This window comes from Leptidea sinapis, chromosome 10, assembly GCF_905404315.1.
Source record: "Leptidea sinapis chromosome 10, ilLepSina1.1, whole genome shotgun sequence".
Taxonomy (NCBI): domain Eukaryota; kingdom Metazoa; phylum Arthropoda; class Insecta; order Lepidoptera; family Pieridae; genus Leptidea; species Leptidea sinapis.
In genome coordinates, this window is record NC_066274.1 from 10828335 (window position 1) to 10855975 (window position 27641).

The 27641-nt window shown below is 34.5% G+C and overlaps 2 protein-coding genes across 2 annotated transcripts; one reads left to right on the forward strand and one right to left on the reverse strand.

The window, feature by feature from the left end:
- Positions 1 to 7141: 7141 nt before the first annotated feature.
- Positions 7142 to 26295, reverse strand: LOC126966467 (alpha-amylase 1-like). The gene is made up of 10 exons (XM_050810515.1): positions 26225 to 26295; positions 25791 to 25969; positions 16678 to 16829; positions 15160 to 15340; positions 13433 to 13548; positions 12878 to 13114; positions 12150 to 12420; positions 11498 to 11698; positions 9281 to 9442; positions 7142 to 7251 (listed from the first exon to the last, which is right to left on the reverse strand). Exons 2-10 carry the CDS (start codon positions 25959 to 25961, stop codon positions 7240 to 7242), a joined length of 1503 nt encoding a protein of 500 aa, XP_050666472.1. The 5' UTR covers positions 25962 to 25969; positions 26225 to 26295; the 3' UTR covers positions 7142 to 7239.
- Positions 18378 to 25297, forward strand: LOC126966466 (uncharacterized). Its single transcript, XM_050810514.1, has one exon. The coding sequence runs from the start codon at positions 19520 to 19522 to the stop codon at positions 24713 to 24715; it is 5196 nt and encodes a 1731-aa protein (XP_050666471.1). The 5' UTR covers positions 18378 to 19519; the 3' UTR covers positions 24716 to 25297.
- Positions 26296 to 27641: the final 1346 nt, after the last annotated feature.

The following is a 27641-nucleotide window of genomic DNA, read 5'->3' on the forward strand; positions in this document are numbered from 1 at the left end:
AAATTAATGGTGGTATTCCACTCGCTTTTATATTCACATGAAAACATTAAAATCTCCATAAATACCGATTCTTACTAATGTAAGACACTATAAGTATGTGTTCCCAATAAAATAAATTAATTAATTGAATCACAAACATTTACTAGTTTCTGATTTATTAATAAAATTAAGGTCATATATTTATAATATCAAGGTCATTTAGAACTGGGTTAAAGCTTTGATCTATTTTCCCGTCAGTGATAGTAATGACGAGTTTTGGATTACAATTGAAATTTGGAGCACATATTATGTATTTTGCAAGTCTATATACTCGTATCAGCTAAATTTGACATATTTATGTGAAGTAGTTATTGAGTTATGAGGGGGCCAAAACTGGTTCCAAATGGTTCGTGGAATATTACAAATGGTGTTGCTCGCCAGTTCTGTTAGTTTGAACTTGACACGCTGCCGCGTGTTTAAATACATTTATTTTGGAGCTCATACTTTGTATAGTTCATAGGTTTATTTATTTTGTCATTGTATGATATTGTATAATATATAATCCACAATTAAAGTCATATTGCTATGAAACTAGCAACTTATTTTAATCTAAGAACTCAAAAGTGTGTGTGTACTTATGTATGCACGCAAGAAGTTATACTTCCTTGGCCTAACGAAGCAAAAATCATTAAAATGATTTATTCCTCGTGCTATTCTACGTTTTTAGAAAGAACAATTTTGGAAAAATCTTGCAAATATGGCTTTGACAATTAATTATTAAATAATGAATACGGCTGTATAGGCATGAACCCTTTGCCTATCCTAATAATGGACGAAGAAACCAAATAAAAAATAACGAATGACGCAAACGTTAGAAAATTTAATCAATTTCACTCCTGTTTTTGAGAGACTTTGGCTCGCACATTCCATGCATCCGCCAGGTTCAAGTTTTCTTTTATCGATTCACATTATGGATGTTTTCATGTACTTCAAAGTGTATTTATGTATTTTAAGAAAGAGAAACGAATCACGTTAAAAAAATGTACAACACGAGAATTTTGATATTTGATATGAAGATAAATGTAGGTAAATAAATATATACAAAAAAGTAGATGAAAACTTTTATTTTCAGATAAAATATATAAGGTACTATACATTATTTACAAATTAATATTATTGCTATAAATATATCTAGAAAGTATACTATACAATATGGGACCAACAGAACTCAGGAGGGTTTTTAAAGAAGTGGGAAAAGGGACACGGATGGATATCAAACTATCTAAAAATGAAGTTAATTTAAAATCTAAAATTGATTTAGACTCACACTTGACATGGAAGCCATATCTACAGAAATTAAAAAGCAAAATGTCATCTTTTACTTATGCTCTTTACCAACTAAAACGCGTAACAGATTTCAAATCTGCCCTTGCTGCTTATTATGCATATGCACATTCTAGATTATCATATGGAATATTAATATGGGGAAACTGTAATGAAATAAAAGATATATTTATTCAACAGAAAAAATGTATCAGAATTTTAGAAAATATTCAGCAGACGGATTCATGTAGACCATATTTTATTAAACACAAAATTTTAACCCTTACTTCAATTTACATCCTAGAAGCATGTAAATTTGTTAAAAAACATTCGGACTTATACTCAACACTACCAAATAACAAGCGAAATAATAGAAATTTAAACAAATTAAAAATTCCCCAAACAAGTATGTCATTAGTGTCATCGAGCCCTCACCACATGGCAATAAAAATTTATAATCACATCCCAAACGAAATTAAAAATAAAGAGAAGCCTTCTCTATTTAAAAGACATCTTAAAAATTTTTTAGTTTCAAAATGCTTCTACGATTTACCCGAATTTTTTAATAACAAGTGTGAGAATTAGTTACAATATAGTATAAGAATGTAAAAAATGTATATGACTTCTTTTTTTTTTTTAAAGTTTACTTCTAATGTCTGCTGTAATAGGAAAAAATGATTTTGATTTGAAGGGAAATTGCAAAAGAGCCTGTAAAGCACTCTTGGAATCACATAAAATTAAAGTATTATTAAGTTTACAAAGTAAAACATATTCTAATGGTTTGGCGATGCCAAGACATTCAGCAGTAAAACTGACGTGTTAGATGGGCATTGTATTTTTTGGACACTATTGAATTAGGCGTGATAAACTCCTACAAAATCTTCTGACTTGTGTTTTGACGTATCGGTATAAATATGATGCCATCCTGGCCAGTTTTCTTTAACAACAGAATTAAAATAATTATTGACATTCTATTTTTCAATATTTGTAATATAATGAACAGTCGGAATAGTAGATATGGCTTCATATTTACATTTAAATAATACAGGCTTTGAAGATCGATGTATCGGGTAGTGAATCGATTTATACCTCAAATAACTTTATACCAAACAAGGGAGTGGCTTGTTATTCCAATAACTTGATGATTCAATGAGATCCGTGAGAGTTTTGAATTTGGTTATTAAGGGGCTATTTGAAAATTGTAAAACACGAAAAAATAAACTAAATTGAATTAAATAAAGCGGGTATTCGTTACACTCTACTTGTACTGCATTCAAAGGACTAGATTTCATGGCTCCAGTTATTATTCTCATAGATTTTGATTGGATAGAATCTAGTTTTTTTAGACCTGCTAAATTACAGGGCTCTAACAAGAAGGTTTTGTAATCAAGGATACTCCATACTGTAGCATTGTAAAGTAGCTTCAGGGAAAACAGATGTGCACCCCACCAAACACCAGAGAGACATCTCATTAAATTAAGAAGCTTTTCACATTTAGTAACTACGTATTCACAATGTGCCATTCCTGTCAGTTTTGAATCTAAAACAAATCCCAAAAACTTGACATGATTATTAGTTGGTATACGACGATTATCGTAAAATATGGAAATTGCAGGATGTAAACGTTGACACGTGAAGATAACTACCGAACTTTTAAGAGGTGAAATGCGGAGTCCATTTTCTGGATGAAAATTTTAAACAAAGTTTTAAACAATCTAAGGAATTTGATATTCAGCTACATAATAAACTAAATGTGTTACCCATAGCATATATTACTAAATAATCATCGAAGTTAAAGCACCTTGTAGTTCTTGCATAGTGAGGGTAGAATTAATGATACATTGGTTTTAGAAGATGTACGACGCAAAATTATAAAAAAGGTTGTGTTCCGGAACTAAAGGTGGAGCTAGACGATTCAGAAATGTTTCACTTAAATTCGGAGCTAATGATATAAATACGATTATCACTGATACCATTTCTAAATCGTCTTATATTTTGCCAAACAATAGATGGAATAACATGGGGAGAAATGGATAGGCAAATTTTAACTCCATGCGATAAATTGGGCAAATTCGAAATATTAACGACTACGGCACTTTTAAATTTATTCCATAATTTTTCATTTTTGAGTTTATATTTCAAACGTGGCTTTCTGTAAGAATTTTGTTAGTAACGCGAATCAATAGTCGAAAATGAAACAATAATTGGGAAATGATCACTTCCATATGAGCTAGATAAAGTATGCCATGTCATACTTGAAGCTTAATTTAGCGAAGAAAGAGAAAGATTTATTGCACTTATATTTTCGTTTGGTCCTGTGTGTCTGGTAGGAGCACCAGAATTAAGTATACAAATATCATAAGAATCAAGTATGTCTAACAACATTTCACCACAATATGTAGAGATAGAACATCCCCAACAAATATGATTTGAATATTGAAGTCTCCTAAAATTATAATAGGACGAGGAAGCCGTGTGATAAGACTGTTAAAGTAGAGAAGAAGAAGCGGAAGGAATATATATAGAAACTACACAAATATTATATATCTGTGCTGCTACCACAGAAAAATTACTATGGGTAAGAAGTGATAGAGGATAGAAATCTATAATAGAACTCGCAGTACATTAATTATGTACAGGTTTAACTAGAGTTTCATTCGCATCTTAAGATTAAGTTCTTGCAATTTCATTTCACCAGTGTCAAATACAGACGAGTAAAAAAAGAAAACGACAAACAGAAATTTATGTACTCCCACTGTACAACCCAAAAAAAACACCATCATTAGAATCCACCCCTAATTTAAATTTATTTTAAAATATCTTGGCTATAGACAATGACGGTATAGACTATCGGCCCTTTTCAATAACCTATCTATCCTTAGTTTAACTTACTAGAGGTAGACAAATCTATTCTTTTATGCTTACTTTCATTTCAATAACTTATTTGAATTTTGAATTTCAATATCCGGAACTAGAGATACGTTTTTGAAAACGGCCGTAAATATATCTTATTATTCTTAAAACTTTGTAAACAGTTTTACTTCTTGCAATTCAAATAATACCGAGATATTATGTTAACTGACCAGACCCCCTTAATAATTTTTTTTTTGTTCCAAAAATATCTCTTAGATTTAACTCTCCATTTCTTGTTCCTGGAGTAAGTCCTCACTCAATATATTTATTCCAATCTCGAGGTATTTTAATATGGTGGTATATCTTAAGTAGTATCGACATTATTAACCCTATAGGGTATAGCAACCTTGTAGGACTTAAATATCCTTAATATCTAATCGTTCGTTAACGTATTAACCATCTACGTATCAATAAACGTAGAGACATATTATATAATTTTAGTTTGTATTATAAATAAGGTGTTTTTATCTTACCTTCATATTATTAATACATATTATTTACTATTTTAGCAAATATATATTCATCTACAGAAAAGTAACCTTTTAGAACAAATATTTGTTTTAACTGTTTTATGAATTTGAAATTATTTATTATACTTTTGATAGTTTCTGGTAAGTTTATGTAAATCTTTATGCTGGATGGATGTCTGGATAGATAATGGAATAATGCATTATGGACCATCTGCATGCTATGTTTTGATGTCTTAGAGAGTATTTAGTCATTAGTGGGTACATCTGATCATTTTTTGTAAAAATCAAGTTATAAGCGAACGAATCTACAAGTCTCTAAGATATGGATAGCGGGTAGGGTAAAAATGCTAAGGTATGGGCGTGGAGAACAGGGAGTTATGTTAGTAGATTACTGGCTATCGATATTTTTTTTAAATAACAATTACCAGGATAACTCTGACAAAACCCGGAACATTTTTAATTAATTATCATTTTATACAGGCATACATACATATCTTTCTAAAGTTTGATCCTTATCAGTAACAGAGTTTCTTGAATAATCATTCGGGTTATTTTTCGTCAAAAGTTCAAGAAATTTTAAAAATTTAATATGCAGTTATTTACTTATAAATCGAGGGCATGACTCCTTTCACGACTTTTCTCTAAGTCTCGTAGTTTCTGACGTGGCCATCACCGACGTTCTCAATAAACCAAACTGTAATTTTTTTTAGTGCTATGCGTGTCTTAGATACCATAAATTGTAGTCGCAGTAGGTGTTCACATACATACATACTTTCATATTACTTCTATTAGTGAAACTTCGTATTATATTAGTTGTTGGTTTTTCTTAAATGATTTGAAAATATAAAATAAATGCTATTCCTCTACAAAACAGACTTAGCTTTCTATTGATACTTATATTATGAAATCTTTAAAGTCAAAGGAGCTCAGTAAAAAATTAATTCTATTTCTGAGCATTAATAAAATAAGTTTCTAAATGTAATCTAATAAATCCAAATACTTTGGCCCATACCTTAATGATGCCTGGTCACAAAAGCGGCACGGCTGTCAATAATTTCCCTGACTCAGTAGATGTCTAATTTAAAAAGGAATTTGATGGTAAATCTACTTACCAGTGCCAAATCTTGTAATACATCAGCTGCTCATATCTGTTTAGCTGATTGCAGATGGAAGCAGTAAAAAACCACAAGTGATACATGAATATTAGAAGTCACGATTGGAATGTACCTCTTAATATTATCATTCAGCATTGTGACGTGTTTCTTAAATGAATAGAATTTGAAAAGGCCAATTCAAAGACATAATATAACATACTTGCAATCTGCAGATGAATCTTCCAACCCCTTTAAATCTGATTGTACCTATTATTAATAAACAAGCAACTTTCAATTGTTACAAAGAGGGATGCCCATCAGCCATATCAACTTTGGCTAGAAGTGTACACACAAAAAAATTATATGGGGATTACAATATTTTTACTTTTCATAATATTACTGCTTTTATCGAAATGAAAATACTTTTTTCTTATCTTACGCTTTATTTTGGGGATTATACATTATAAGCACGTCTTCCAGGAATTGAATCTAGAGGCTGCAAAACAATAACAGAATAAAAAAGGGTAACAGAGAAAACAATTAATCGAAAACGCATACGAAATAGAAACGGAAGTTAATATGTATGTTTACATTTTACAATGACATTCATGTTGCAAAACAATAGATTAAGAAATCGAATAAATAAATATCGATATTATTTTATTCCTTTTTAATACTGATTTATTATTAACACTGCATGTAACGTGTACATTTATACCTAACAATTGTGCAACAATATAATTGCTATCTACTACATCCAATGAATAGGTACACTTATTATGGCGGTATGAAAACACGCTAAATCATTATACCTAGGTAACACGGAAAATGTTTAGAAAATGAAAAACGGCTAAATGTAGAAAGTTGCCAATTCGCTTCGCTTTCACCGCATCTTCAGGGCTCGTAAAGCGAATACCTCGAATTTTATCTTTAGTTCTTGGGAATAAATAAAAGTCACAGGGTTCCAGGTCAGGACTGTTTGGCGGATGACTCATTATCTCGGCACCTGCCATAGTCAAATATTCAACATTTCTCCCTATTGCGGAGTACGCTTAAGCATTGTCGTGGTTGCCCATTAGCCGATGCCTCATCTAATTAATTTATATAAGGCTAATTAATCAATTACAAGCCACACCATAATATTTTATAATGGAATTGTTTTGCACTAAGTAAATAGTTGATACGCTTACGAAAGTTTATATTCAAAGATTCAACGTTCACCGGTAAGTTAGTTAATTGGTAATTCAGAACGTAGTTCATTTTAGTTTCTATAAAGTAACCCCTAGCAAAGAAGTGTTAATATATGCGTTAATAATACTTGTAAGAACATGGATTTGTACAAGGCATTGAATAAAAAATCACTTTATAAAAAACGTAACAGTTTATTTAAATATAATTTCTTTACAGAGCGTGATGAAGCAACCGTCACTGATGAATATGTAATTTTCTTCATAACCGCCTCACAATCTCGACTGAAACAAAAATATTTACATTTAACTCCTTGGATTAAATTACGTGTTCTTGAAATAAATTTCTTGTAATGACGTGAGACGTAATAAGTAAGATTTTTTTAACAAGAAGATATTATGACTGAATTTTGGGGATTTGAATTTAGATTTTTATGTTATATTTAAGTGTAACTAAACTAGCATTTGGCCTATCTGATGCTAAATGGTATCATCCACATGAAACAGAAACAATAAAAATTTGCAGCATGACCTTACAAGAAATCGAAAATTTTATATTTGTAAGCGTTACTGTGTTTCGGTCTGAAGGGCGCCGCAGCTAGTGAAATAACTGGGCAAATGAGACTTAACATCTTATGTCTCAAGGTGACGAGCGCAGTTGTAGTGCCGCTCAGAATTTTTGGGTTTGCCAATAATATTGAGCGGTTCTGTATTGTAATGGGCAGGGCGTGTTAAATACCATCAACTGAATGATCTGCTCGTCTCGTTCCTTAATTTCATAAAAAAAATGACGCTTTGTTCAGAAATCCTTGCATGTTTACCTATCCGAGTCTCCATTTGTAGCTTCAATTTGAGTTTATAATTGCTTAGTAAATTGGTTTTAAAATTTTGAATATACGTTTTTTAGACATCATTAATTATTCTTTTAATTTCAGTGATATAGCTGTTGAAACAGAAAATTATAATGTAACACGACAGGCGAGAATACCATTGAAAATAGTCATTAGCTTACACGTTTCGTGTCACGTCGGCAGGTTTATTGTGATATTAAACTCACTTCGGCTCTCACCCTCTCAAGTTGAATTCGAGGTTCAAGTTGATTTTCAAAGATCAAAATACTGGGAATTTATTATAGATCAAGGCAAACGAACGCTTCTCTTAGCTTCTAATGAGGACTTTCTAAGCTGAACAGAAGCTTATTAATTTTATAATTTAAATAGCATATTTAAATGTGTTGTCAAATTCAAATTCAAATATTTTATTCAAAATAGGATTCAAAATCACTTATTGAACGTCAAAAACTACCACCCATTCAAAAGAAACTGCCTCAGACCTGAGAAGAATGGGCGCAAGAAACTCAGCGGGCTTTTTTTAAATATAAAATATGGATTACAATGTAATATCGTATAATAAACATTTATAATTAAAGAGCCTGAGGGTGTTCGCTTTATTCCCAGCCCGTGGTGTTATTAAAAATCGTTTATGCTATACTAACCTTTCCCACACAAACGTTTTTTAACAATGCAATTTTCTAACAGCTACAGATGTAAATATTAATATACCTTTATTTAATTATTATAATTATAGTAATGTAACTCTGAAATCGCGAGCGACAACTTACAGTTATAAACCCTTTAGGGGTTTCGTGTTATTTGGATGAAGAAATTATACTGTATGCTTTGTTTTAAGCAATAAATGAAAAACAAAATGCGAAAGGATCTTACGTGAAACTCTATAGCTACAATTAATTTTTTAGTTATATTGGAGTACCCCAAACATGGCAGGCATGACCATCCACATCATTTTCAAGCAGTTCAATAATCCCTTTTATTCATTGGAAGATAACTTTGTTGGATTTGTCAATTTTTTCTAGGTTATGACGGCATTTGAGTATGATTGTATGATTGCTTTGAGTATTGTCATATTATCAGATATAATTAATGCAGTAATAGGTGGTAAATGGGAGAAAGTTCACAAAAAATATTTGTTTGCAAAAATAACTTAAAGTTCTGAAATATTTGCATGTCCGTCAAGACGAAACATGTGCCTAGTCTTAAATTTGTAACCTCTTTACTTGTGAATGTTTCTGGCAAATAAAGAACTTTGACTTTGACACAAAGACATGCTTTTTGGATAAATTATCCAGATGGTAAAGATGGTATATTTATTTATGTGCGAGGCTGAAATTCTGCGGCAATAATCAACTAAAACAAGAAACAACCCCTTGATATATGCTGTAGAAGACACACAGTAAAAGGACTATGTTAACGGGGTATGTGTTTATTTTTGTAGTATAAAATATGTAGTTATATACCTCACTGCCTTGATGAATGGCAAGCATCATGTCATATTCGTTGGCACCAATGCTGATGTGTGCGCGGCCATCGCTACCGACTGTCACCACTTTGCCAGAACATCCGCTGCCTTGCTTCTCTCCCGATATGACGTCACAATAATTACCAGCAGGCAGGCAAGTCTGAAATTGTTACAATGTTATTAGTGCCAGCATCGAACTAACAAGATTAGGAAAAAATTTCATTCATGTAGATTTAAACTATACTCTTTTGTATAATATTTTAATGTTATTTTGCCTGCGTTTTGAAATTGCAGCTAATGAGATCATACAAAAATATTACTATCCTCGTCAATTATTATTATTATTTCAGCATTCTAACATAATCTTTAAAGGGGCGTTTTTTTATTCTTGTATACCAACGTCAATTAATTTTTTGTGATACGGTGTGTGTTCTAAACTTAATATTTGACAAAAAATTATTATTGCCAGCTAATCGATATTTATGGGTTTTCTTGTAATCTTAGTTATGTCAACATTATATTTTTTTGAAAGTTATCATAAAAAGCGAACTGTTATTGCAAAATATTATTAATTTGTCTCAGCTTGAGCATTTTAATGTTCTACTGAGTTACAATATAATTCCTTTAGTTTTCATAATGTTTATTTTCTACTAAGTTACATTTTTGCCACGCGACTCTAATATCTTTCACATTAAAATGTCATCACGAAAATGCAGAATAGAAATAGAACAAAAAATCAATGGAATAAGATCAGATTAATACTTGCTTTAAAAAAAAAACAGTGCTCCTTAAGATAACAAAACGATTTTTTAATGTTTTCTGAATGCCACATGTCGTGAGAGACCCTTAAAAAAGGGGAAATATCAATTTAAATAATTAATTATTTATATATATAAAAAATGTAACAGTTATTAAAGCTGTAAAATATAAAGTCGATTTCATGTTTATTCGTCCAAAAAAATAAATTTCACGTAAACATGTGTAAAAAATAATAAAAAGCGTAGAACAGCCATAGCACAGAACAAAAAGTCAAGGTTCAAAAAATTAAAATGTGCCCAAAGGAGCAAGATGCAATTTACGAAAACATTCTGAAAGTTCAACCCGTTATTCATATAATACAAACAATAAAACATAGAATATACTCACTCTCTAATACGTACTGTATTGACAAAATTGTGAATTATATCAATTTGGATTTAAAGTAATTCAAACAGTACATATAAAATTGTTTTTGGATCATCAATGCTACAAACTAACTGATTATACTATTGAAAAAATAAACAAAAAATGCCACAAGAAAGAAAATAACGTTAAAATACATAACATATAATAAAACCGAAGAGATAAGTTAGTTAGATTATCGTGTTACTGCGACGCTGAACGTAATATTATTACGGTCTATCGTCGTCGCGTGAAACGAAATAACAGTTATATATATTGTAAAATATGAGGCTCCAAAACATACTAACAGAGGTGAGATTAACAAAAGAATCTCTGGACAGATAATATGTCATGATTCATTTGGTATAAACTTAATCAGAATGATGCTTATAAAAAAGATTAAAAAAAAAGTATAGAGAACAACACATTCACATCCTTTAATGAAAAGTCTTATTTATATTATCAAGCCTGTATTCTAATAATCTCTGGGATCCCTTGAATAAATTTATTACTAAACTTTTATATTCTGCATATAGCCTCGTTAGTTACATAGCGTAAGAATTTGGTTTGCAAGCTATATTATTATACTAGCTCTTATCCTGTCAGTATTTCAGTATATTCCGATGAGAATGTACTTATAATCATATAAATCAACAAGCAATAAAAACTCTAAAACTATATATTTTTTATTTTAATATTTGTTATTACTATGATTTTGTTCTATTTTGTAATTACTTTTTATAATCTGTATGTTTTGTTCTAGTTTTTAAGTTTAGTAGTAATTGTTTTTTATGTTTAATTAGGAAATTAAATTTTATTCAGGCGAGGTGTTTTAAGTCATATGTCACGCAGGGGCCACAGCAGTGGCTCCTTTTTTAATCACCTTATGTTCTTATATTTTTAAGATGTTTAATTTTTTTATTTGTGCGTGTGTATTAATAAATGTTTTTCTTTCTTTTTTCAATAGAATATATATTACAACGTGTTTGTGCACAATTGGCTTGAACGTGTTGGGGCACCTAACATAATAAGTCCCGAATAAGTGATTATATACCTGTAGGGTCTGGTTAAGATCCCAGTTGTCGTTGTTGAAGGCAATGAATGCTTGACCGCCGCGGCAGAAAGCGATCTGGTTGCTACCATTGTCCCACCAATCGTTAATACCGGTGCTTCCAGCCACATTTCTGAAAGCTACCATTTGGAAGATTTGACGCCAGCGATGCTCGCAGATCCATCCGTTGCCGCACGTGTTATCCTGCATTTAGTTTTTTTTTTATATTACTTCCGTAATAGCCGCAATGTTAATGACATTAATACCGCAGCATATAGGTTTTACTTAATTGACTTCAAATACTGAGGAGGCAGGCATTAATTGGTGGAATACAAAAAACCCTGTTTGAGTGGGTTCTGGTTGGGTAGGATGTTTAAGAGTTATATATAAATCAATTATTTTTAAGCAACGTAGGGATAACGTCTGTTGGGATTTAAAGGAGTTTAAACAAAATTTAAAAACATTTGTTATATCAACATGGAAGCAACGCCAAGCAGTCAATTAATGTGTTTGATTTTGTTCAAGTGTGTAAGAAAGTTACTTGCTAACCCCTCTAGGGGTGTAGTAATACAGTTTGAAGTGCGCAGTTGTTAATCTGCGATAGTCATTATATAATATATAATAGAAGCAGAAGTAGTTAGTAGTAGGTACTTACGGAGTTAATGGATGGTGACACGATATTGCCACTGGAGTCCATCGGAGGGCCAGCTTCCGTGTCGTGGAAGTCAAAGCTGCTCATCAGTTGGGGAACTCCATATGGATGGGCCAACATGAAAGCAATAGCTGCCTTGTACGGCCTGGACTGTTTATAAGTGAGGATGTTTCCACCAGCGCCATGGCCTCGCTGGTTGTCGTGGTTATCGATGAAGGTCAGGGCATCTCCCGATACCAGAAGTCCCCAGGTTGGACCCCAGTTTACAAGCCATCTGTAAGTAGTACAATCATACATAAAATCATGCCCAGCTGAAACGATACGAACTTTTTCATACAAGCTGTTGTATTCTTCTACATTATTATTATTATATATTTACCCCTATTTAGTATAACATTGACCTGATCGTAGAATGTTCCTTTTAATTTGACTTTTTCCCATCAGTTTCATCCACATTCACTTTTAAAATGTATCCAGTTATTCCACATTCATGATGTCTACATACATTAGCACTTCTTCCTATCTTAAAAATTGCGACTCCTTCCTTTGTACCTCCACTTAACTTTCAAATTATAGTTATTCTCAATCTATGATGATCGTAAAATAAAATGATGACAACAAACAATTTTTCATACAAATTCCTGCGATAATTAACAACTTTTTCTTAAGTTTCTTCTTCAGCTTATTTTAATTTAATGGACGGATGTAGTTAGTAAGCTTTAAAACCTTACCTCAGTTGATTGCCACTAGTGAAAGCACGACTTAGTTCCATTCCAAATTTAAACTCAGTAACGGCTGCCAGGGGCGTGTATTCATCCCTGCTAATCACTTCACCACCAAGATCAATAACTTCCTGGTAAATGTAAGGCCGGGCTCCGGATGCGAAACCATGGCTAGGGTCCAGGTTTCTAAGCCTGTCGTAGATAACGCGCAAATCACCAGGCCACATGTGTTTAGCGGCGTCAATTCTGAAAACAAAATATGTTTGACAACCTTAGTCTATAGACGTAGCATTACAAACACATGCAATTACTGGGCAAATGAGACTTAACATCTTATATCTCAAGGCGCAATGACCTCTCAAAATATTTGGGTTCTTCATGAATCCTGAGCAGAGCATCCTGCTCGTCTCGTCACTTATTGTCATAAAATAATGTAAATTTTACCAAGAACTTGCTAAGTAATAAATATTAAGGAATACTATACCTATTTTGAAATCGATATTTTGTAAGAGTAACAAAAATTTCTGTATAATCTAATCTTTTATTATTAATGAAGACTTTTACCTGAATCCAGCGACACCCAGATCAATCAAATGATTCATATAATTAACGATCATATTACGGACATATTCGGTTCCTTGATTTAAATCTTTGAGACCCGACAGCTCACAATTGCGTACCTAAAAATGTATTATATTAAGCATTAGATATATAACCATATTACGGTAAAAGAATATAAAAACATCAATATCATGCAAGAAAAAAAATGATAATCTTGCAATAATTAGGAACAAACATTTTATTTCCTAATTTTCTTGGTAGTCATATTAGAATTCAATATCACAGCAATTATAAAACACTTGAAATTCCACTACTGTCCAATTGCGCTACAAACCACCAACCGACAGACAAACAGACTCACGCACAGTCATCAGAGTCTTAGTAGTGGCGTTCTCGTTTGTTTTTCTTTGGGTACAATATCCTGAAAACTAACTGCATGTACAGTGTTCATCTGCGGTAACACTGTCACCACACATATCTATCTATATAAGCAGACCATTTCATAGGTACTCTTGTACAGGTATGCAAAAAGTGCTAGCAAGTTAAATTCCTACTTAAGGCGCGGACTGACTAGGATTGTAAACTCTACCAAACAACAACAATCAACCCCACAATATTTGTGTTGAAAATGGGCATTTATTGTACTGATTTTCTTTTGTTGATTCAAAATTTACACATCAAAATTGAAAAATTGTTCGGTTTTAGTTTTAGGAAAGTACTAATTCTATTAAATTGTTTAAAAAAAGAATGTTGATATAGCTGAAAATTCGGAAATTTTTGGCTCCAAAATTTATTTTTGGGAAGCAACTTCCAAATTTTTTATTGGATATTTCAAAATATATATAAATATTCTATTATGTTAAAAATTTTCTTTAAGTTCTTCTTTGTGTGTTGTATTTTATGCGTCGGAATATTTTTATTGCGTTATGTTGTAATCGACTCTCTATGAAACCAATTTTTGTGGATATTGAGGTATGAACACGCCTTAAGCTAGAATTAATAATAGTAAGCTAGACTTCCGACCAGCTAGGCTCTATCGCGGCGGCTCTGACGCAGAAATGGCTTTCAACCAGTGTGACTCTGGCTTAATATTACAGTCTATTTTTAAGATATTCTAAATAAAGATATAATATCAAATCCACATGCGATCGCAGTGTGTGGCGCATCACACGGCCGTCCTCGCCGAGGAATATTGACTCACTCATCACTCACTCTATGGCGTTACTGTCAATGGTGCAGGGACGTCGGAGCAGCTGTAGTCGGAAATATAGAGTTACGAGTCAGTTTCAACGTGACGAACAAACGTTGATGTTATCGGAGCATATTGCTTACGACATGGTTAATTATGATGCGTTACGAGTTAGATAATATTCTCTGTAATAGCCAGAGGATGCTGCTTATCATCAGGACGATCATATCTTCCTTCACTGACTCTGACTGCAATTATTTCTGATAAGTATGAAGGTAATGGATTTGTATTTTTGTTTGTAAAGAATTAACTCAATTAAGATCACTGAATTGATTTATAAAATCGTTGACACTAGTTACTTACTACTAGTTAGAATTAGAATTATTAGATATCCCTACGTAAATGGATTAACATTTTGTGTCCAGGTTAGTTTGCAATACTTTGCTGATAAAACGTGAAAGTTGTAACATCTTATACTTTAAAATTCAATCTGAACCAAGTTATTAGTTTATATTATGATCAAGCCCTCAACAAAACTTACCCTTTCAGCGTTGTTGCCATAGTCGCTTCCCTGAATCTCACACTGGGGCCAGTTGAAATCGTTTCTTGAGTATGGTACTCCTGGGTAGTCCCAGTTGCCGAAGTTGGCAGTGCTGCCACCAGTGCCCACGTTTTCGTTCCAAGTTCCGGTCATGTGGTTGATGATAGCGTCTACGTAGATCCTAAATGAAGTACAAAGGGATGTGTTAATTTTGTTATTAATGACAAACTTTCAAAATTTATAATATAAAAATGAAATACAGTTTTTAAAAACCAATATTGGTACTTTATGAGTGCTCAAATATTAAATATTGTGTATATCTTAAGGCGAGGTTTTCCCAACACTTTAGGCAAAAATCGCTCGAACGTATATCTATAAGATTCTATAGGTACGCATGGACACGGGCATGGCTGAGAACGAACCGAGCGATGCGGGTCAACGACCGCCGACCCGGAAGGACCGCGTAATATTTTTTATCTACACCCATGCTTTAAATCCTCTATTAAAGATTCTGAAACAGTTAGCTTATTACCAACATTAAAACACCTAATGTCATAATAACCATAACATCATCCAAACGAGTGTTGTAATGTTGTACTGAATTTCATAACAACACTCCTTGGCTTATTTTTCGATCCCTTCATGCGCGAAGAGTATCAACAAACAGCCACATTCTTATTGCTCGATGCGTGGTATCTGTATGAATTTCAAAAAAAGAACATTTTCGTTTACGCGCGTTCCACACTATCAGAACGTGGCGCGCCGTAAAAAAAATTATGCCGTAAAAAGGTTATTCGAAATCCCGCCATTTTTCTTGAAAAAATTAGTGATTCAAGTTTTGACAGCACACCACCGGATATTTTAAACGCTGCAAAAGAACATTATATTCAAGTGAATTTTAATAATTGCACAATACAAAATGTAAATTACTACTAAAATAAATAATTCTTTCATTAACACTTAGTTTATTTATATAAAATCAATTATGGATGATATTAGGATACTACTAGGACTGGCTGTTTTAATGTTAGCAGTAAACTAACTGTTTCAGAATCTTTTAGAGGATTCAAATTCTGGGTGTAGATAAAGTCTTGTATGCAACTGTTGATAATTAGGTATTAAAACACTCATGTGATACTATTATCACACGAGGCGAAGCCACGTTCGTGTTTTAATACCCCTTATTACACAACAGTTGCATTAATAACTATTTAAACTTACAGTTGCGTTAGAGTACGAATTACTGTGATATTTTTATGCATTTTTGAAGTAAATCTTTTTAATGACGTATGAGAGAAATGTTATATTACGCGCAAAATTCTTATTTCAACATTATGGATATCGTATCCGAGATTCTAATATCCGGAAGGAATTACAGTATTCTGTGATTTATCTAAGGATTTTGATTGTGTTCATCATTCAACGCTGCTCAGCAGCCTATGCCGCTAATGACATATATTATGTAGATGTATCTAGATACATGATCATACTATCATTTACATATAATTGAATGTTTACCTCACACCAACGTTGTTGCATCTTCGTACCATGTTAGCAAACTGTTGCTCGTTCCCAGAGCGGGTAACAAGACGATATGACATCGGCTGGTAGCGCTCCCACCACGGACGGTTCCTGGACCATATCACCAAATTCTCGTTGGGAGGGGAAATCTATAAGCACACATTTTTGCCTTGTTGATAGAAATAACAAGAAATATCTTATTATTTAGCACCACATAGACGAAGCTCTATTATACACAAGTATTGTACACACATTGGGTATGTTCGGATATGCACTGCGACCACTGAACAGTGTGACGTCAATTTAGTATATTGTGGAGCTGTTCCTTTATAGCCAGTTTACTGGTTACTATTTAAAACGGAACGCAATCCCGTGTACTGTCAGCCGCATTTTTTGACGCAGCATTCAAATGAGTGTATTAAAGTTTTCTAGTTAATTACCATGTCAATAGAAAGAACAAGAAATATCTTAACATTCACATTTAGCACCACATAGACAAAACACACTTATATACAAGTATTTTACTGGCATGCATTATCAGATCATTTCAAAAACTCTTAGCATGATTTAAATCTTATGCAAATCCTTATTTTATTAGATCTTGCTGAAAATCCATCAAATGAGAATTGATTGGCTAGGTATATTTTGTTTATAACTAATTGGAATTGCTCTTTAACACTTTTGTATAAGCCAATTACCTCTCTCTCTTTTATATTTATCCCATCTTAGGGAGATGGGGATAGCTGAAAACTAGTGCTGCATGAGAATATGATTTCAATATATTTTCTTTGTCTTAATGTTTGTTTGACTTACCTACAAAACTTATAAAAAAAAATTTCGTATAAGTAAATATAAAAAATATGTAAGGAAATATTTTCATGCCGTGAAGACGTTTATTTGATTTATTGGAGATAGAAATAAAAGCTATTAAAATATTGTTATTGGCTATAAAAATCTTTTTCATATATTTTATAAATTCAAGCGTAGTTATATGATATGATATTTAAAGAAATAATATAAAATAATTGTATTATAGGAAGGTAAAAAATATCAATTTACTTATTATGCAAATATATTATACATTTTTTTTATATGAGAGGGGGCAAACGGACAAGAGGCTCACGGGATGGGGAGAGGTGAGACAACCGCCCATGGGCATCCGCAACAACAGGTGTGTCAAGAAATGCGTTGCCGGCCTTTAAGGTGGGAGTATGCTTTTTTCTTCTTGACATAACAATGCAATAAAAAAAATTATATCAACTTGCATAACATCCAAAAGTTGATCAAGTGACTGATTTGCATTAGTTTATATCAAGGGCATTCTTAAATTGAAAATCAAACTGATTCAGAAGTATGTTGTATTCTACCTATCGTCATAAAATACCATAAAAAATAGTTGTTATTCTCATACAGAATTTCACAGAGAATTAAACTGGTGTGTTAATTGAAATTGAAAAAAACGCGTCGCTTATTTTGAGTGGCACTAACGTAGTTGAAGACCATATTTTGGTGTCAGTGGTTTAATCAAATCAAGATATTTACCTCGTATTACAGCAAATTGAAATTAAAGCGATTTATTTATTTATTTATTAAAGCACACCATATATATATACAATACAATGTTCTTGATCTTATGTGGTTGCGCGGAATATATGTATTTATATTATATATATTTATTTCTTATTATCCTACTCCTCCTTCAGTATCCTCTTTACCGCTTCTATATTCCATTTCCTAATGGCAGCGTACAAGGCCACAGAGATGGCGCTAGTGGTTCGCAAAAGCCTTCAAATCCGCTAATTACGCGAAGTGAATCGAAGGACGATCATTATTGCTTTCGAAGTGCCGCTGAGTGACACCGCTGCGCCGCCGCACGCATTATATTGAGATTCGCGCAATCACCGCACTAACTTTATAAATTAATTAAATACCTGTGTATGTGTCAAGTTTTAGTCATAGTGTTTCCTACTTGGAGATCAGCTGGAGACAGAACGAGCTCATCAAACAAGGTAGGTACGTTGCCTTCCTTCCGCCATATTACAATATAATCCTAATTTAAGTATATAGTTATTTCCTACCTCCTTAATTTGAACCAGCGCATACAGTCCACTAAATTCCGCAACACCATTTTTTTTCTGGTCCTGAATCGACCCGGATCGTTACTTTATTAAATACTTAAATTTCTCAAATGTAATAGGTTAATATATTGTTCGCGAGTGATCGGTATTTTAACCTACATAGTTGTTGAAACCCGCTATAATCGAATACTTAATTCGCTTCTCGTTTCGTAGGAATATAATCCGCTTTAATACAATAGGTATTTAATTCGCTTCTCGCTTAGTAAATATTTAACCCGCTTAATGTAAAAAGTATTAATTAAGACATCGTTTTCGTCTTAATATAACCGCATTGTCGAAGTAGGTATAAAGTCTCGCCACACGCTGTGAAATACCTACCTACACTCCGCTTCAACAAATAATTCTTTAATATTAAGTTTAAATCATAGCTAAGACACCTGTAGGCTTGGCCTGTAGGTAATTATATTGTCGTAATGTTCTTATCGCTAAGCAATCTACGATTGTTGAATGCATGACCAGTCTAGTACTGACCCGTAGCTTCGTATAGATATGCGACGTCGATAGATCATCTGTAAGTGGTCATTCGTTCTGACTTATACTGTAGGTACTTAGTTAACATTGAATATTAGTTAACGAGTTATGATAGATTGCTCATCCTTTATTGATTGATTTATAGTGTTTACTAAATTGTATTAAACTTTAATATTATTTAGTTTGTTCACTTACGCATTTGTATACATATATATACTTACAAATTTAAAATGGCTAGTGAAAATAAATTGTTGCTTTTACACGCTAAGAAGAATGTAATGTTTTCTCGAGTTCAACAATTAGCAGAGAGGGCTAAGGATTTATCAGCACAATCCGCGAAAGAATGTTTTTTAGCTGATATTGAAACCGTAGATCGTTTGCGATTGGATTTCGAGAACATTTTAGATGAAATTAATTTATTGGAAATGACTATAAACCCCAAGTACACAATTAACATACAACCATTGTGTGCTTTCGAAGATTTGTATAGTCGTGTCAAGCATACCGCGAGAATTATTTCATCGGAAATGCAAGACTTGTCGACAGTGTGTCGCGATCGCCCAAAATTACCGCCTATTCAGTTGTGTCAGTTTAATGGTGATGTTAAAAATTGGCCACTATTTTACTCTGCTTTCAAAAACACTGTCCATGATAACCGCACTCTCACTGACTCCGAGAAATTACATTACTTGTTAGGTAGATTAGATTCAAAAGTACTATCGGTGTTTGCTGGTGTGTCAGCCACTGCCGAGAATTATGGCATTATTCTACAAACTTTAATAGACAAATACGAAGACAAGCGTTCGCTCGCTTCCGCTTATTTAGATCAAATATTCGCATTTAAACCTTTAACTTCTGTTAGTATTACAGGTCTTGAACAATTTCTTGATAAGTTCGCTACTTCTGTTTCGGCGTTAAATAACTTGAAGTTCAATCAACTCGCTGATTTTATATTTTTGTATACCGCATTGAAGAGACTCGATCCGGAGACCGCCCGCGCTTTCGAGGTACAACATCGTGGATCTGAAATTCCATCGTTTGAAAGCTTAGTTTCATTTGTTCGCGATCACGCTAAAATATTGCAGCGCACTTCAAACAGTGATTCATTAATTAAGAATCGCTCGCGTAGCGATGCGACTGTAAAACAAAATAAGACTACTCACACATATGTCAATACTAGTGATTCCTCATCGCGCGCTTGTTCACTGTGTAAGTCGTACCATGAACAATTGTACAAATGTACTAAGTTTCAAGAGATGAACCCCACGGAGCGATTTAAATTCGTAAAATTAAATTCTTTGTGTATAAACTGCTTGAGTTCACGTCACCTCGCTTTGAAATGTAACTCTGGATCGCTCTGTCGCAAGTGTCAAGGAAGACACCACACGCTGTTGCATTTCGAAACTAATCGTTATGTAGCTCCCGCGAAAGTCAGCCACACAGCGTCATCGTCATCAAACTTAGGCGTCGACCAATCGAACACACAACGCTCCAACGCTAAAGATGTGACATTGTGCACTTTTTTGAATAGTGTTCATTCCGCTCCGCGTACTCATAGTACAGTATTATTAGCTACCGCACGCGTCGTTGTATTTGACTCTCATGGCAGGGAACATAGTGCTCGCGCTTTACTCGATAGTGCTTCACAAAGCAATTTTATTAGTCGCAGTTTGTGTCAACGATTGGGTTTGAAACCAAACCAGAAGCCCAGGTGTTCCGTAGTCAAGGGAATTGGAGGTCTTACTAAATCGATAGACAGTTCAGTCATGATAAAATTCTTTTCCAGGTTCAATCTAGGTGTATGCTTCGATATGAACTCATTCGTAGTAGATAAGGTAACTGAACGCTTACCTACCGTGTCGGTTAATAATTTAGCCTTAATTAATTTTAATAATTTACCTCTGGCTGACGATAGTTACTCTATTCCAGGAGACATTGATTTGCTAGTTGGAGCTTCAGTCTTTCCTCACCTTCTTTTGTCCCACAAGGTTCAAGGTCAGCCTGATTCCCCTTCACCCGTCGCTCTAGAAACAGTTCTAGGTTATGTCATCGTCGGTTCTGCCCCTGCTTGTATTGATAATTGCTTGTCAGTATCGAATTGTTGCTCAGAAGATCCGCTTGATGCTGCCGTGCGGAAATTTTGGCAGATAGAAGAGATAGATGCTCCGCATCCAATGTGCCCAGATGACGCGGCATGTGAAGAAATTTATAGTAAAACTACTACCCGCCAGGCAGACGGTCGTTACGAAGTCGCACTACCATTCAAAGGAGATGTTTTGTCATTAGGGGATTCACTGCAAAAGGCAACAACGCGCTTCTATTGCTTAGAACGTAAAATGTTATCTTCGCCTAAGCTCAAGGAAGCTTACGATAGTGTCATACTCGAGTATTTAGAAAAGGGGTATATTTCGCCAGTACTTCCAGATACGGACGCAACACAGAGCTTACGGTCGTATACCATTTCGCATCATGGAGTTATAAGAGAGGACAAGGTTACGTCAAGGTTACGCGTTGTCTTAGACGCTAGTGCTAAAACTACTACACAAGTATCTCTCAATGATATTTTATACAGTGGTCAGAATCTTCAAGGAAACATATTTAATATTATGGTCAATTTCCGCCTATACCGCATCGCTTTTTCCGCTGACATACGTCAAATGTTCCTTTGTATTGGGATTCGGCCATGTGATCGCAGATTTCAACGTATTTTATATCGCTTTTCCCCGCAAGAACCTTTGAAGACATATGAATTCAACCGCGTTTGCTTCGGATTAACGTCTAGTCCATTCCACGCACTTCGTACTGTTAAGCAGCTACTTTCGGACGAAGGTGCGTCTTTCCCGCGAGCAAAGGAGACTGTCGATACAGGTTTATATACAGATGACTTTGTGTATAGTGTCGATAGTGATGAAGAAGCTATTAGTACCGCAGCCGAAGTAATTGCTCTTTTTAAGGCAGGCCAGTTTGATCTCGTAAAATGGACATGCAACTCACAAAGGGTTTTAGACTCCATTCCGCCGTCTCATCGTCTCTCTTCAGTTAAGGAGTTCGATGATTCTGAACCACATAAAGTACTAGGCTTATGTTGGTCTCCCGCTACAGACTGCTTTGGTCTTAAAATTAGTACACCCGCAGAGTCTTGTACAAAGCGCACTATTTTGTCTTGTGTTGCTAGAATATGGGACGTTATGGGTTTCGTAGCTCCTGTAGTCCTATACGCAAAACTTCTCATTAAACAACTTTGGTTATGTGAATGTGATTGGGATGACATACCACCTGAACATATTCTCCAACAGTGGTATCGTTTCAAAGAGGAACTTCCTTTACTTAGCAAAATAAAGATTCCACGGCATGTAGGCATCTTTGCTGGTGACATTATAAACATAGTGGGATTTGCAGATGCAAGTGAAAAGGCCTATGGTGGCGTAGTTTACTTCCACGTTAGAGATAGTGTCGGTCTGCGTGAGAATGAATTTCATTTGATAATTGCTAAATCGAAAGTTTCGCCTCGTAAAGTCATATCACTCGCACGTTTAGAGCTTTGTGCAATCCTTGTATTAAGTAACTTGATTACCAAGGTAATGGAAGCTTGCAATAATCGCATAAATATTCATAGAATTTTCGCATTTTCGGACTCAACGGTTGCCTTGTGTTGGGTGCATTCTTCGCCCCATCGTTGGGATACCTTCGTGGCTAATCGTGTAACTAAAATACAAAATGACCTTCCCGTGAATACATTTTATCATGTATCAGGTATTGATAATCCCGCTGATTGCTTATCTAGAGGGCTCACCCCCGCACAAATAATCGATCATCCGCTTTGGTTCTGTGGTCCCGAATGGGTTAAATTGAATCCAGATCATTGGCCAGTTATCGCTTTTAACCCATCGACAGTGTCGCATCCACCTGAAGAAAGGAATCATGTTCATGTCACCGCTGAATTTATGGAAGAAAACTTGATCGTGTCGCTTGCAGATCGCTTTTCATCTTGGTCAAAGCTTCTACGCTGTGTAGTTTTTATATGTCGTTTTGCAAAGTTATTACCGCTTCGTGAAGCTATCGTTGCGTCAGATTTAAATTACGCTGAAAATTTAATATGGCGTCAAGTTCAACGCGCTCACTTCCCTAACGAAATAGCTAACTTACAGAAAGGAAAATGTTGTAGTCCGGCGTTTCAACGCCTCAAACCATTTACACAGGATAAACTCATTAGAGTCGGAGGTCGTTTAAGGAATTCTGATCTAAGTTTTGACAATAAGCACCCTATCATACTTCCGCGAAAGGGTCACATTGTAAACCTTTTAGTTGACTACAATCATAAGTTGAACTGCCACGCGGGCCCGGATCTTTTGATGTCTATACTACGCCAAAGATATTGGATTCTATCCGCTCGTAATTTGATTCGTAGTCGGGTGCACAAATGTTTACCCTGCTTTCGACTCAATGCTAAGCCGAGTTTTCCAGAAATGGCAGATCACCGCTCTTGTCGAGTTACGCCAGCTGTTAAGCCTTTTGTACATACGGGAACGGATTACGCAGGCCCTTTTAAGGTGACTATGTCACGCGGTCGTGGAATTCGTCCAACCAAGGCATACGTGTGCCTTTTCGTATGCTTAACCACTCGCGCAGTGCACATCGAATGTGCTACTGATTTAAGCACCGCCAGTTTTCTCGCGGCTTTTAAACGATTTTTATCACGCCGTGGTTTTGTTTCGCGTCTTTATTCTGATAATGGAGGAAACTACGTGTGTGCTAAACGTGTTCTTTCAGAATTACACGACTTTTTAATGTCAAAACATTTCAAGACTGAATTTGGTCATGTTTTAGCTGAGCATCGCATCCACTGGTCATTAAATGTCCCAACTGCCGGTCACTTTGGTGGTAACTGGGAAACCAATATTAAGAGCCTAAAAACTCACTTATATCGCGTAGTAGGCGACCAAATTTTAACGTTAGAAGAGTTTAGCACTGTACTTACCCAAATCGAGGCAGTAATGAACTCTAGGCCTTTGTGTCGCACGCTATCTAATGATCCTTCAGAACCGCTCGCGTTAACACCGGCTCACTTTTTAACGCTTACGCCTCTAAATTACCTACCGGCTAGAGAAATAGAGGAAGGGCCGTTACATTTGCTTTCGAGACAAGATTTAATTGATAAGCTTGTTCAGTCTTTCTGGAAGCGATGGAAATCTGACTACTTACATACCCTTCAAATGCGAAGCAAATGGAACAAGCCAACCAACCCTATCGAGGTAGGTGATGTCGTAATTATAAAGGTTGATAACGCACCGCCGCTTCACTGGCCATTAGGGCTAGTCGAGGAAGTATTTCCTGGATCAAACAATGTTACTCGAATTGTTCGCGTGCGCACTGCTATAGGTTCATATTTGCGTCCTGTAGTACGTCTTTGTCCTCTACCTAAATAATTTTGTTACTTTCGCTTAGTTTAGGATTAGGTTAAGATTTCGATTACTTTTGTTCGCATAATAGTTTTTGAAGGCAAGGCTTCAAGCCCGGGGGGAATGGTTGCGCGGAATATATGTATTTATATTATATATATTTATTTCTTATTATCCTACTCCTCCTTCAGTATCCTCTTTACCGCTTCTATATTCCATTTCCTAATGGCAGCGTACAAGGCCACAGAGATGGCGCTAGTGGTTCGCAAAAGCCTTCAAATCCGCTAATTACGCGAAGTGAATCGAAGGACGATCATTATTGCTTTCGAAGTGCCGCTGAGTGACACCGCTGCGCCGCCGCACGCATTATATTGAGATTCGCGCAATCACCGCACTAACTTTATAAATTAATTAAATACCTGTGTATGTGTCAAGTTTTAGTCATAGTGTTTCCTACTTGGAGATCAGCTGGAGACAGAACGAGCTCATCAAACAAGGTAGGTACGTTGCCTTCCTTCCGCCATATTACAATATAATCCTAATTTAAGTATATAGTTATTTCCTACCTCCTTAATTTGAACCAGCGCATACAGTCCACTAAATTCCGCAACACCATTATGTTCCAATTAGTAGTTCTAAAGTACAGGACAATTATGGTGAACATAAAAATTACAAAAAATACTCCCTAATTACTTGTGAAAAATAGAACTGCTACTATCCCTACAATAAAAACAAAATAAGAAATGAAAGTACAAATTATAAATTTAACTTATTAATTGAAATATTGGAGACGAAAAAAAAGAAAAACTACTTCTTTGACAAACGCAGATTGAGTACCAGCTAAGTGTTTAACAACACTTTCTTTAAACCTGACCAGCCCACCACCGAATATATCAAGTTCTGAATTGGTATCGTTTAAGTTATTGTACTCGCGAAGAATTCGAGATTATAATAATCCGCGATTTACTCAATGGTTTATTTTAAACATTTCATGGTGAAATTTGAATCTTAATTATTATAAAAAACAAACTAACAAATTAACAATATTAAAAACTTGATCTGCCATTAAAAGTAGATAGGATGTTCTAAATGCAACGCTTACCTGAATACCACCGAATCCTTTAGGACCAAGGAATCTTTCACATTCAGCAGCGATGTCATCCCATTTCCACTCAAAAAGGTGTACCATAGTGGTTCGGCCGCTTGCAAATTGAGGGTCCTTGTATGCAAAGCATGACGCCACAGCGGTCAGCAAGAGGATGAATCGAAACATCCTGATTCCTGCAACATTACTTAAAAATCACACACATATCACGCATTAATTTGAGTAAATATTGTTTCTGACTTTATATTTTATATTATTTCTGGTTCGAACTCTCAACTCCTTCGAACTCCCTCTGTAATGTATGACAATTGTAACGCCTTATCCGTCTCTATTGGACCAAGGGACCGTTTTTACACTTTCATAAAATAACTTACAATAATTATACAAATATGTTGAAGAATAAATAATAAAATATCACTTAAAATTCTTACCTTATCAATCCCACACGCTAAGTTCGAGTTAATTAGCCACGTTATCTGACCCCTTCTGTTGTGAATTGCTTTATATAGCACGAGACAGATAAAATCTCATATTTTCTGATATAATTAAAATATTGACTTATCTGATATCGATGAATATAAGAATTAGTTTATCTTTTTAAGCTAATAGCTTTTATAATAACCTTGGTACTTAGTGCAGGCTTTGTGTGTTATATAGCTTTGTATATTATTGTATAATGTATAACAACAAACTATAGTACATTACAGTGCAGGATGACCTATTCTTCCTCTTAATTTGCGCAAAGTTCTACCACTATAATTATTTTCAAACATTCCCGCACGCTAAGGTACATTCCCGCACGCTCAGCTACATTCCCCCATGCTCCTGTCGACGTGTGGGAAAGTAGTACTTTGCGAACGCAAATGCATGCGCAAAATCGAACTTTGCACACGATAATAGAAAAAATATTTTTTTACACTACTCTGTCTTGGATGTGATTTACCTCTTATTAGCCAAGTACTTTAAGAAAAGACAGCTCGTTATATAGAATATTATTCATGAACGTATGTTGTATATTAATTTACGTACGGTTACGGTAGTTAGCCTCATAAACAATAAGGAATATTTTTTTCAGTGACGCCGAGCGCAGGCTGTTGAGACCAAACTTATAGCTCAAAGGCGCGAGCCGTTTCCTAAGGAGACTCGAACCTCGGATCGACTGGGCGCTCGGGTGGAAGGAAGGAGAAAGTTATTAACGATCCAATATCTATATGTATAGTGAAAACGGTCTTTGTTTGAGGCTCAATCACGCCTAAGCCACTGATCGTATCGTACATGAAACTACCACCATTCGATACGAAATTTATCCTAGATGGTTTATGGTTACCTATTTTTTAAATTCCAACGTTCCTTTATTAATTTATTTCCTTTTAAAATTCAAGAACGGCTAGTAAATAATATAAGATAAAAAAAAAACGAAAGGAAAATATGTTTTACTCGATCGCGTGGCCCTAAAATAGCTGTTTTAAAAGACGGCCTATTCGATCGGTTAATGTTTTTGGCGTTATATTCTCAGATCAATTCAAAACTCCAACAAAAAGGCAATTAGCACAAATTACCAAAAGTTGTTTTATTAAACATTGTATTAGCGTGATGGATCGAAATGTCTTGTTTGTGTACAATAATCGTATACCTAAAACATTTATTTTTAAGTACAACCAAGTTTATCACCGCATTTTTGGAGCTGCTAATATAACTACCCGGTTTTTCGCTCGCATGTTATTATATTACGGCTTTTAACATCATTTGACACTTAGTATTTTCTTTGATTAACACGAGTGTTACACATTTAAATAAAACACTTTTAAAGGATTAAGACGCGTGTAATTGTAACTGAGTTTTTACATT

Excerpts from the sequence above, each read along its gene's own strand:
- LOC126966466 (XM_050810514.1), top strand. The coding sequence starts at position 19,520 with ATGGCTAGTGAAAATAAATTGTTGCTTTTACACGCTAAGAAGAATGTA.
- LOC126966467 (XM_050810515.1), bottom strand. The coding sequence starts at position 25,961 with ATGTTTCGATTCATCCTCTTGCTGACCGCTGTGGCGTCATGCTTTGCA. Across the intron at positions 12,421-12,877 it reads ACTAGTGGCAATCAACTGAG|ATGGCTTGTAAACTGGGGTC; the intron begins GTAAGGTTTTAA and ends TACTACTTACAG. Across the intron at positions 9,443-11,497 it reads ATCTTAACCAGACCCTACAG|ACTTGCCTGCCTGCTGGTAA; the intron begins GTATATAATCAC and ends TAACAATTTCAG.